At 41.1% G+C, this 13,202-nt stretch overlaps 1 protein-coding gene across 2 annotated transcripts in view; it reads right to left on the reverse strand.

Moving 5' to 3' along the window:
- LOC121503574 (glutamate receptor ionotropic, NMDA 2B) overlaps positions 1 to 13,202 on the reverse strand; it is a 276,993-nt gene that overhangs the window by 14,366 nt on the left and 249,425 nt on the right. For both annotated transcript variants that reach the window (XM_041778041.1, XM_041778042.1), the window contains 4 exons: positions 12,746 to 12,975; positions 12,489 to 12,649; positions 9,184 to 9,371; positions 3,013 to 3,251 (listed from right to left, as the gene is read on the reverse strand). In XM_041778041.1, the coding sequence (XP_041633975.1) occupies positions 3,013 to 3,251; positions 9,184 to 9,371; positions 12,489 to 12,649; positions 12,746 to 12,975 (818 nt within the window). The remainder of the gene's footprint in view (positions 1 to 3,012; positions 3,252 to 9,183; positions 9,372 to 12,488; positions 12,650 to 12,745; positions 12,976 to 13,202) is intronic.

Below are 13,202 nucleotides of genomic sequence, written 5' to 3' on the forward strand. Positions count from 1 at the left end.
TTTAGGAACAACAGCAACTCAGCAAGCCTCACATCACCAAGAATGTATGGGGTTTGGAGTAATCACTACCTGAAAGCTTGTTGGAGTGACTGTAAAACCCAGGCTTTCATCTAGAATCTTTATTAACATACTGTTAAAGCTCCAAACATTTCTATAAACAGATTATATCAGCTGACCACAGTGAACAACATTAACATGCAGTTATTTAATGTTTTTTCTGTTTACTCCCTGCTCATTTCTAGAACCAACTCTTCTTCTCTGACAGTGGCTGGAAAAGCAGAGACTTCCCTTCTGAGACATCAGATGCTAAGCCTCTCTGGGACCCTATGTAGGAGTTTGATTTGGTAAACTTGGACCAACCAAGGTCTAGGAATGTAAAGGTCGTGTAACACTGAGTCCATGGTGGGCATGCAATGCTATATTTTCAGTTTGCGTGTAAAACAGAACTTTCAGATTTCATGTGGAAGAGCTGCATCTCATGCTATTTTCTAACCCCTTTTCATCACTGCCCCTTTTTGCCATATTTTTGCCACTTTTAATCAATTTTTCCCTCTATTTGACCAATGTTTTTTGCCACTTTTAACTGCTTTTCACTATTATTACACCCATTTTGCCATATTTGTTTCCACTTTTAACCCATTTTGTGTCTTCTAACCAGTTTTTGCCACTTTGAAACAAAGCCAATTTTTAATCACTTTAGTATTATACTGCCCATTTTTGCCATGTTTCTATTTTTAACCCATTTTTTCTCTTAAACCATTTTTTTTACCCTTTGAAACTATTTTTTTCCCATTCTAAACCTTTTTTCACTTATACTTCACCAATTTTTGCCATATGTTTTTATTTTTAACCTATTTTGTGACTTTTAATCAATTTTTGCCCATTTGAGTCTCTTTACACCATTATTCCGCCCATTTTTACGATATTTGTTTGCACTTTTAACCCATTTCTGCCTCTTTTAACCAATTTTTTGCACTTTTTAGCTGCTTTTCACTATTATTTCACCTATTTTATCCATATATGTATCCGCTTTTAACCCATTCTGCCATTTCTTACCAATTTTTGTTCCTTTTAAACCAAATTCTAACCTCTTTTTTAATATTATTCTGCCCATTTTTGCCATTTGTTTCCATTTTTAACCAATTTTGTCCTTCAATCCCATTTTTGCCACTTTAAACCTATTTTTGCCTATTTTTAATCACTTTTCACTATTGTTTCCCCATTTGAACCACATTTTGCTTCATTCAACCGATTCTTGTCTCTTTAAACCAATTTTTCCCATTTCTTAACCTCTTTTCACTATTATTCCCCTATTGTCACCACATTTTGTCTCACTCAAACAATTTTTGTCCCTTTAAACCCATTTTTACAATTTTTTAACCTCTTTTTTACTATTATTCCGCCCATTTTTGCCAAATCTGTTTCCACTCTTAATCATTTTGCCACTTTAACCAATTTTTGTCACATTTAAACCCTTTTTAACCGTTTTTCACTATTATTTTGCCAATTTTTACCATATTTCTTTCCACTTTCAAACAATTTTTGCCAATTTTCATCCATTTTCACCACTTTTTAAATACTATTCAGCCTATTTACCCCTTTTAGCCTTTTTTCAGGCCGTTTTTTTTGCTGTGAGGGTAAGGGTTATTCAATTTCTACCTCCTTTACTTTCTTCAGTTATTTCATTTTTTTCTATTAAAGTTTTTTCTGTTCTTTTATTCTCTGACACCCTGGTGTTTGTGTAGATCTTGGCTTATCTATGAAGTCTAGAAATACTTTCTTAATGCTTCAGTCAGTATTCCCATTCACATTAATGAAATAGCAAAAACAGGTCATTTTGTTTGACAAAAGGTCTTTATATTTTGATAAAAAAAAACTGTATTGTACTGCAGCATAAATTAAAAAAATACATATTTTTGTTTCTTTGTTAAGAGTGGTTATTATTCAGGTTAAATATAAAATATGGTAATCACAGGCAAAATGAAAGTCCTGATGATGAGAGCCAGAGCTGACTTGTACCACAATCAATGCTGTATTCGTCATAAAACAAAGACAGCGCTGTTAACTTGGCAAAGTTGGTGTTAGAGGCTAAAAGACCAGTGCAAAAGTTACACAGTGCAGGAACCGTGACAGGGAGCTCTAAGGAAATAGGACGGATGCCATTCACCCCGTTTGAACTCTTTTTTCTGTTAGATCAACTTTGAAACGACAGTTTTAAGGTGCAAATGTCACAAATTGTTGCTTTAAGTAGATGACTCAGGCCTGAGCAGGGATTGTGACAGTTTAAAGGTGGCAAAACGAAAGTCTGTAGGGCTTATGATCTACTATAACTTGTATTTTAATGTCCAAATTTGCTTAATGATGTTTTAATGAGTTGCTCTATTTGTAGAAAGTGCTCCATGAATAAAGTTGTCTTGCCTTGAGCAGAAGTAAAGGTCTTCCTTTGATTCTAAAACCTCTTTAAAACATTCTTTAAAATGCAAAACTGGGCTTTACTCTGCAACAGAACCCACTAGTAAAAATCATTGATTGCTTATTAATAGTTGCAAAATGTTGCAAGCCAACTGTTTATTTATATCAGCTACTGAAAAATGGTGCCATTTCACTGGGCTGTTGCATGATTTTATTATTGGAAACAGAAGTGTGGTTAAAGATGTGTCACTTCCAGTGTACTGGCTCTTTCCGGTGCAAAATTTGTTGCTAATGTGAATTTGTCAACAAGGGTATTTGTGAATAAGAACAGGCTTGGCAAGTCTTTCATTGTTTTTACATAAGGATGGATACAGTTCTTTAAGCAGGATCTCCAGGTTCTGTAAATGTGTTTTGTCCCTAATTTAGCTGGATAGAAAAGTGAAGTTGGATGGGGAATATTGGGGAGAAACTGTGGGGATGGTGTGCACCAAGTAGGCGAAGGTTGGAGTTGAATCGTTGGCTGCTGCAGCGAGGATTGGGCAATATACCGTCCGAGCCAATCTCAACGTAAAAATTGTTTTCAAGGAGTTCGTGTCTCACCCTGCTGATGGAGAAGACGAAGCCTGGCTGGCCGGAACAGACGCCCATGAAACAGAAGCGCAGCTGCCAGTAGAACCAGTGCTCGCAGATAAACGTGATGAGCGACAGAGCCATGGCGGCGCCGAGCATGTAGAAGACGCCGGCCATGTTGTCCACATCCAGCTGGCTGGACATTACCTCGTTCTTCTCGTGGTGGCAGATCCCTGTCAGCCACAGCGACTCCAGCTCCTCCATCTCACCTGTATGGAGAAAGTGTGACAGCACGGAGGAGGAGAAGGGGGGAGAAGGGGGAGGAGGGTGATGCATGCAGGAAGAGACAGATTGCACGAAGAGGGAGGGATGGTTAAGAGTTAATGGAGCAACAGACGAGAAGAAGCAGGAAGGAGAGGACGGTGGGAGAGAAACAGATGGACAGAAGAGGAAAGGAAATGAGATGGAGCACGGGGGCACGATGACGACACGCGCAGAAGTGATTTTATAATTTTCAAGGGAATTGGAATAAAAACAGGGTGTGAAAATGTGGGAAGGAATGAGAAAAACAAAAGCGAGAGGAGGATGTGATGTAATAAGCGGACGGGTATCGGAGGACACGAGGGATGGAGTGATGATGCAACGGTTGAAGAAAGGAGGGGAGATGGCAGGCAGGAGGGGGAGAAAAAGGGGGAACCAGGGGAGTTGGAGGGGAAATAGAGACTTAAAATTTGCAAACACATTCACTGCAGACAGTAAAACCCCCATCACTGGTTTATACTGATCTTTTAAAGATTCATCTCCATAAGTAGAAATGTTTATGGCCCAACATTTAAGAGTGTCCATGTAAACGTGCAGAAATTTATGCAAATGCTTTAATAGCAGTGTTTGCATATGCATGCATGCGCATATGAGGCCACTGTTGTGTATTTGTGTGTGGTGCATGTTTGAGTGAGCTGCTCCCTGAGCTTCTGGTCTCTTTGTGGGTCACCTTCTGTTTCATCACGAGCTGCTCTCTATCAGAGCCGACCGCACTGAGGCCGCCGTCGCTGCTTAATTAATCATACATTCAGACGCTGTTGACGCTCGTCAGCGCGACACTGGCCGGCCTCTGAGCATCAATGAGGAGCGCCGCGGCATACTAAAGTCAGTGAGAGGCGACAAACACAAATGCACGCAAACACAAATGCATGCAGGCTAAATTACAGAGGAAATCTGACAAAGAAGGCTGGAGAAGTAAAACAGTGTTACAGTCATGTTGGTATTAACATTGCATGTAGCACTACAAGTGTATCAAACTCTGTTGCATGCATGATCCACGGGCCCCATGAAGGGATATCACTAAGTTTCACCTTGCAGCCCAATGTGACCCCATTCAAAAGGGGTCATCAGCTACATTTGTACAAGCTCCAGATTTTGTCTTGACAGAGTCTGTAGAGGCCAGACTTTTTCCCTAAGTGACATATTGATGTTTTATTTTTTGTAACTTCTACTAAAATGTGTGTAACTTCTCAGCATAATTAGTGAGATCAAGCTCTTATGCATATACTGCAGGTAGCCACAAGGGGGCGATTGAGATATTTTTGCTCCATATTTCTGAGGCTGTCATGTTCTTTGTCACTGGTTTTGATGAGAATATCCTGTTCTGAAAGATGGAGGAAAAACACCTTTTGATTTAAATCTCTCCAAGTCATTCTTGGCAAAACAGTTTTGATATTATCATTTTCGGGGTCAATGTAATATCTTTAAGGATTTAAAGGTCACATACTTTGCATCTTTAAGACAAACTAATATTGGTCTCAGAAGTCTGCAAAACAGGTCTGTGAAGTCTGTTGCTGAAAAAACACTCCAGTATTTGATTTCAGCCCTACTCAGAATGAGCTGTTACTGTGTCTGTGGCGTTAAATGTTAATGAGCTGTCTGACTCCGCCCCTGACTCCACCTCTTTTAGGAAATGGATGTGGCTCTCCTGATTCCATCAGGAGAGGAGGACAAAACTCTTCCAAGGGTGGAGGGCCAACCGAACCTGGGGGTGGGGCTAAAATTTCACGGCACATATAAACACAAAAAGTTTTGCTAGCTCAGTTTTGCTATAGTGTAGATATCTGCTGAGAACTGTGATGACAAGAAATGTAATCACTGTAATCATTAATGGCACGACTTTATCGATTGAAAGTGGCTTGTGTCGCCTTTCAAAAGGAGATCTGTCTTCCCCTTTCCATAATTATCTGTTTGAAACATTCTTAAACCAGCTGTCTGCGACTTGTTGTAACACCGTCTTGTCATGTCGCAAATCTTTGGTCTGACCTGGGCTGACATGCAAGTACTATGTAGGAAAAAACATCACTTGTCTTATTTAGTCTAAATAAAATTTTATTGATGTGATATTAAATGAAAAAATTCTATATTGATGAAAAACATAACTAAAACTTCAGATTCAGACTTCAAAACAGGTATTTTGATCACTGTAGAGTGAGTAAGGTCTTTTATTCTTCATATCTTCATTGCTATGCAGATGACACCCAACTCTACCTGTCCGCTAACCCCAAATCCACCATCCCATCCACCTCCTATGATGTTTACAGGGTCCAGTTTGAGAGTGGATTTAAGTCAAACTACTCAGACTCCCTCCCAGGCTTCACACCAGGCCCTCCACGTGAATCTGAGAACTTTCTAGGCCACCAGGAGGGGACGGGACGGTGAGGAGGGGAGTAAGAGGTGACATTGGACTCCTGAGAGGGGTTCGCTTGGGCTGATCGGATACACCTTTCTGACCCAAATCCACACAGATACACAAACTCCAGCTCAAACTGAAACATAAAGAGCAATTAACATGTTTAAAAATCAGAAATATCTGAAACAAAGGACACAGAATGCTCTTCGACTTGTATGTAGGCTGATAAAAATAAACCTGTGTCATAAATAGTCAGATTCTCTTTATCACACACTCTTCTCGCTTACACACATGGGCCTGACCCATATTCACACACACACACTTTGGCACTCACTCACACACACACAGAGTTGAAATACACCAGGAGCGATGCTGGCACCTCTAACTGGGACGCTCTGTAGCCGGCCCCCGGAGGGCCTTTGGTTCAGGACCCTCACAACATGCTGGAACGAGCCCAAACACACTCGCTACAACACTCACAAAACCAGACTCACACAAAAAACTTCAGAGTGGTACATCTGAACAGGAAGTGGTGGAGGAGGGAGGATAAACGGAACAACGGATATCTGTGACTCTCCAGCGTTTATGGCAAGGAAATTTCAGATAACACAGAGGACCTGATTCACTAAAAATGGACTGCAGCCGATAATAGCGTCAAACATCTCACTATCTTCTCAATCTCAAGCTCTAATTCACAAAGCATATAGCTTTGATGATATTCCGCATCGAGAACACCAATAAAGTGGTGGCACTGTGTGCAATTATCTCTTGTTTTGTGTCTGAACGTGGAGAAAAAACTACCTGCACCTTTACTCTGCATGGCTGGGCTCTTATGCTGATGGAGCTAAGTTCTGACTACATTAAGATGATGAGCTAAACTTGAGAAACTTTTCATGCTTTATTGTGACTCCAGACTTGGAAAATGTGATTTAAGATACACCTTTCTAAAAAAGCATCCCCACTGACTGGAGCAAGACAGGGCAAATCAAAGAGAGAGTCCTTTATACAGAATTTTTAAGGATGCACGTGTGTATCACAGGAAATAGCCACAACCCAATCCAATATCAGGAGCAGGCTCGATCCTCAACCCCTCAAAGCACTTTTAAATGTAAGTATTGTCCTGTTACCATTGTAAATATGTTATCATCATAATTTTAAAGCATCAAAGCAAAGCTGGACAAACAAAAGCGGCTGTCAGAGGGCTACATGGTGAGATATTTAAAATCTTGAAAAACACACTTTTCTAGGAAAACAATCCCCCCAAGAATCAGAAAATCCATTCCCTCCCTTCAACCTTTCAGAAAATATGTGCTGAAACAAGCCGTTCTCAGAATTTCCCCTCATGATGTCATGTGGGGAGTTAGCCCCGCCCCCAGGTTCCGTTGGCTCTCCCCCTCCTTGGAAGAAAGTTCCGCCCTACTCTGCTGATCTCAGCTGGCAGCTGAGAGGAGGATCTGGCACACCCATTAAGCCACACCCATTTTCTGAGAGGGGCGGAGTCAGACAGCTCATTAACATTTAAAGCCACAGACACAGAAACAGCTCGTTCTGAGCAGGGCTGAAACGGAGGGGTTTTTAGACATGCAAAAATCCACTTGTCTTAAAGGGGTAAAAGACGTGACCTTTAAAGACTAAAATTTCCTTTAGTAATTTAATAATACTATATATTGCAGTGTAATTTTTCCATTATAGTTCAGCCTTTCTACAGTTCTGATCACTGGAAAATTGGGGAGTTGCATTTCTTAAAAATATAGCATAAATGTACTATAGTAAATATCTAAATAAAGTATTTCTTTTTATATACAGGCATATTCTCATGCCTAGTGCACATGTGGCTTACTTGGCTACATCAGATTTAGCTTTATTTGCTTTAGCTAATGATGTTGAAGCTAATGTTAATAAGTTAGTAAGTTTGCTTACATAGTAAATTTAACTGCATAGCTAGTATAGCTACATTAGTTTTGCTACATCTGCAATACTACTGGTAATCTTGGGCCAATACAGTTGTGCTGCAGACCACCTTTCTCAGATGCTGGCTCTGCAGACCACTGCTGTCTGACACAACCAGCGTCAGGATGGAAAAACATGCAGAAACTTAAAAAAAAAAAAAACTCCATTCAGAGTCAAGGTGAGGGTTAGGCTACCAAAAGCTACAATTTAATATACGTGACAGCTGCAAAACCTGATTACAAAACATTTAATGTAGCTGACTAACCAGTCTGCTTATAGAGAAAAAGCCTGTCCTTTAGTGAACACTCTAACAAGGCTAATATAGCTAAAGCTAACACTGCTCATGCTTAAGTGGCTATGTAGTTACACCACCTGTGTGGCTTACTTGGCTAGATAAGAGTTAGCTACATTTGCTTAAGCTAATGTTGCTAAAGCTAATGTTACTAAGTTTGCTTTGTTAGTAAAGTTAACAGCATAGCTAGTGTAGCTACGTTATGTTAGCTTTTGCTATGTTAGCTTTTGCTACATTAGATTTTGCTATTTTAGCTTTTGCTACATAGCTAAAGCTAACAGAGCAGAACATTTGCATTAGTACTAAGATGGGCAATATGTTGTACCGAAAAATTACGCCACTTACATCCTGACAGTAGTAGTGTGTCTCACGGTAGGGGCCTGCAAGAGGGGCATCTGAGAGCTGCTTTTGTATACATACCCCTCTCATCATTGGGACAGTGTTGAGCACTGCAGCCAACAGTTCAAGACATGAAAACACAACAAAGGTGGAACTTTTGTATAAGGATTGCATAAATAAGTTAGACTTTTCTCATGTATATGCACACTTTTAGAAGGTGCAAAAGTAAAATCCTTTTGAGGCTCAGATCTAATGGAAGTCAGAAAAGTCCTGTAGCCCCGCAGCATGCAGGCCAATCTCGTCATAAACAATAGTGTGATCATAAAGCTGGAGATCAATCTCCTTATACTTCCCACATCACTGTCTTTGCCTTCCTATAAGCCTTTTTTACACATAAGATCAGAAGATCTGTGCATTTATAAGCCAAACAACCACAAAAACTGTGCTCTAAAATGCATCAACACCTCCCCTTTTCACCAGCTTTCATTCTGATGCACCAGAAGCAGAATAAACTCTACATTTCACCACCTGGGAAACCTTTTTCTATCCTGATTTTAGAGTAGGCACTAGTGAAATTACTGTATTTAACTATAACATACATGAGAAATAACCTGAGCCACTGTTATTTCTCCCTGCAGCACAGCCTGAGGCGAGGTTTGTTCACAGCAGATTGTATGGTGAATCAAACACCTTGAATTAGCCCCCAAAGGAGTTTCCAGGTTTGATATAACATGGACTGTATTTCCTGAGGACTGGATGTTGAGTTTGTTGATGTTTCACACCATTCTGGTCATAAAGTGAGCTGCTGAAGCCGTGAAATTGGAGCTATCAATAGGATGATTGTTGGGTAAAAGTTCAAATTAAATTCAACCCTTCCTGAACGCTGAATCCTCTAACTAGTCAACAGTGTTTATGAAAAAGAAAGGAGCACAGATTTCTTCCTCACCATCTCCAAACAGCTGCAGGATGGCGAGGTCGACGTGTCTCTTCCAGAGCGACTCCTTCTGGATGGCGATGCCATACCCGGTGGTGGCAAAGATGTACCCGCTACCGATGGTCACCAGCTTACAGCCCTCGTCTCGGCCCGCCATGTAGTTGAGGACGGCAGCGTCGTAAATGAAGGCGTCCAGTTTGCTGATGAAGGACGACGCAGAGGGAGAAAAGGGGGGAGAGCTAACAATTAATTATCAGTGGAGAGTCAGACATCACAGCTACAAGTTTCCAATTAACCTGTTAAACAGCTCTAAGCTGCTGATAAGAGGAATAGACTTCTGCTCCGTTTGCCAAAGACTGGAGCTGGCACGCAGAGCAGAGAAGAGACACGAGACGGAGACTGAAGAGGAGGAGTGAAAGTATTAATGAAGTTATTCAGACACAATATGCTTACATGGTGAACAGCCGGAGAAACATAATCCTAGACTCGTGTTTTACTCTTTCTGCAACAAGTTACTCCATTTAATTTTTATTTTATCACAAGCTAGGATGGAAAGGATTAAAAGAAGAGATAAATGTCCATGGATCATAGAAGTACGGGGGTTTGATTTGGAAAGAAGTTTCATATCTAAACTTTTCCCTGTCATTTAAAGTCATTAAGGAATGTCTGTTGTGCTTCAGACCTGCTTCTTAAAGATCTGCTTTGGCTTTCATAGAAGATTTTCTGACCAAAACAAATGCTGTCTTTGGACTCAAGTCCTTCTTCCCTCAGCTCCTTCCCTTACTGTTTTACCAGCAAGCATCTATAAGAAGGACAGCACCAGATGAGATTCTCAGATCATTTTTACAGTGCTTTATGCATCTCAAACTGTGGGATTAGCTATGCTTTTTAGACCAAAGATAATCTGTTGGATCGTCATCAGTTGCTCTTTTGTGACAGCATCTCTGAGAGGGCAGGGCCGTCTCTCTTCCTCCACATCATGACAGGGCTAACAGCTAGATAGGGAAGGGTCAGCATGAAATGACAAACACATTTGGACCAAGTCTGAAACATAAAACAAGCTGAATGAAGCGCCATTGCATCAGTGTGAATGCAGAGCTGACAACAACAAACCCAGAGGTACTCTGACTTTACTTTCTTCATGAAAAGTTATGTCTACACTATATATTTACATAGGATATATTTAAATTGTGCTATATCAATACCCAGAATGCTACATATTACTCATTTAATATGCAAACTTCAGGGCGCCAGTGTAGCTAAGGAGAGGTTATAGTCTTCAGCGTACTGGTCACGGGACTGATTTCTGGTCTCGGTTTGGTGCATGTCTTCCCCCATTCTCTCTCAACATTTTTCCCATTTCTCTTCAGTTGTCTCAAATAAGCTCATCGCTCTTATCTTTTCTGAATTGCAAACTTCAATTGCCTATCCTTGCTGTAAATTTAAGCCTCTGTTGACTAATATTATTTTTTTGCTGGCAATGTCTGTTTTCTATACAGAGCCAGTGCAGTTCAGTTTTTAAGCACTCTCATCACAAGCACAAAAATATCCTAAGCATCTGCTGTTGTTTAGCTGCTGGGTCCACAGCGTAATTAGCAAAGCCGATGGATCAGTGCCTTTCATCAGACTGATCAATCTTGCTAGAGCTTCATCAGAAACATTTGTTCCAAGTCAGAGCCTGAGCGGAACAGCCAGTGTCATTCAAGAAGAAAGGTAGCTACAGCCACGGTCTAGTCAAAGCCACTGCAATCCTGTTAACAATGATTGCCGGTAAAGAGATTAGCGTGGATGCAGCTATAGCAGCAGTCTGATGGGCTGGACCAGACGTACGGAGCAGCTGCCTGTGTCCTGGAGGCGGCAGCTGGGACGATACCTAAAGATAGGGGGCATGGACCTAGCATAGGCCTGTACGATTGCCATCAGGAGGCTGAGCAGTACGGGGTTAAGGTTGACGCACCAAAGTGCCGAACCAGCATATGCTCCCATACCTAGAGATGAGTAAAGAAACATCCGATACCTACCAGACCAAATTGCAACACAGATATCAATACTTTACCTTGATACCCTGTCACCCAATAAAAGGCAAGAATTACGCTATGAAAATTTGTGTGATTTATGTTTAAAGTTACACCTGTTTCCTTTCTTTTACCCATGTTTGACTGGCACCTTATAAAGATATTTCTTCAAATCATTTATGACACCCAAACAAATTCTCCTGCTAACTTTCAACACATGTTCCTTACCTTCAAAAGTATTGATTCAGGCACAGGCTTTGTATAAAAAGCATGGATTTAGGCAGAAAATATCCAGATGATACCCAACCCTACCCATACGTGACCTGAAAGAGCGACTGAAAGCTTTTCTTTGTGGGAAAGCTGCTTTAACTCTTCTTCCAACTGGCTCCACTGATAGTGAACAATGATAACAGCTACCTGTGGAGCTTCTGTTATGTAGTTTACTCCTCAGTGGCAGCACATGCCAAGTACATTATATATTTTGTAGCTCTGATTGGCTCTCAATGAATATGACAGACAGAATGTTTGTCCAATCATCCTCCAAGATATCTTCTTAAAGGTTCTGCCCTCCCCAAACACCGTCTATGGAAACATATCCCATGCCATGGATATGGAGCTGTCTATCTGGCGTGCCACTGCTCTCAGTGAAAACAGCTTGACTTCTCACTCACCAGCCAATCAAAATCAAGACAAGCCAGGACTTCTGACGTTGTAAAAACAGTGGCAGAGAAGAAACACTTCCAACCTGTCTTTTTGAGGGTAAATTTCCCAGGTTTAGAGCTGCTGCTAATGCAAGAACATGATCCCTTTACATTGTTTTAGCATTTTCACTGGTAGATCTTCTTCACTGAAAGTAAATTAAGCATGAAAAGCAGTTTAAAACAGATGTAGCTGTCCTTTAAGGAAGTGGAAATGCTGCAAGACAGCTTTCATAACCCTGCAACAGAAAGCACTGGTGAGAAGGGCTCTGAAAATAAAGTAGGTGCTGCCACTGCAAAAGCTTTGTTGGCTCAGGCTCTTTTATGCATTTATGTATAAATAAGACTTACTTTGTTTGCTTTATATTATCTGTGCATTTTTGTGTGGATCTGGTTGTGTTCACACAAAGTTTACACACCATAGTTGAGGTCTTAAACTCCCTGGAATTCAATTTAATCACAATTATTTTAGACAAGTAAAAAAGTGACGAGTCAGGAAGTACAACTCCAGGTGTAACTGAAATAAAACTGTAGAAAGGCTTCATGGACTCAAAGATTGATTAATTTCAAACTGAATGAAGCACTTCGTTGTGCAGGTTCTCACCCGGCCTTCAGACTCTGCAGAGCCTCATTGACGTTCCTCTGATGAAACTTGGTCATGTACGAGTGCATCTCTGGGTAGTTGTTCCTAATGTTCCTCTCTGTGCTGCCGTTTGGGACGGTGCCGAACCGAAATGGAGGAGAGAAGTCGTTTGGACTCTGGAACTAAACAGAGAGAGAGAGAGAGAGAGATGGAGGCGTGTTAACGTCAAATCCTTAAAATTACAGATAAAGAAGGAGAGAGAAGGGTTTAAGTTTTACCTTTTTATCAGAGAGACCCGTGACCTGGTCCACGTACTCCTCCTGGATCATGAAGGCAGCCAGGTTGGCAGTGTACGAGGCCAGGAAGATGACAGCGAAGAAGGCCCACACCGACACCATGATCTTACTCGTGGTTCCTTTAGGGTTCTGCACGGGCACAGAGTTGTTGAAGACCAGACCCCACAGCAGCCAGATTGCTTTACCGATGGTGAAGGATGGACCATGAGGCTCTGGAAGAAGCAGAGGTTTATCAACATCGCATCAGCGCCATGATGGAGCAACTGTGACAGCCATGATTTGTTTATTAGCATGGAAACGTTGGATGTTATGTGGAAGACCGCTTCATAATGCAGTGGGAACTGCTACTGAAAGCTGCCCTTCTGCTGCTGCATCTCATTCTTGTCAGGATTATTCTCTACCATGATTGTGAGCTTCAGTAACCCTGAGTAGATTTTTT

This window comes from Cheilinus undulatus, linkage group 21 (assembly GCF_018320785.1).
Source record: "Cheilinus undulatus linkage group 21, ASM1832078v1, whole genome shotgun sequence".
Classification (NCBI taxonomy): Eukaryota; Metazoa; Chordata; class Actinopteri; order Labriformes; family Labridae; genus Cheilinus; species Cheilinus undulatus.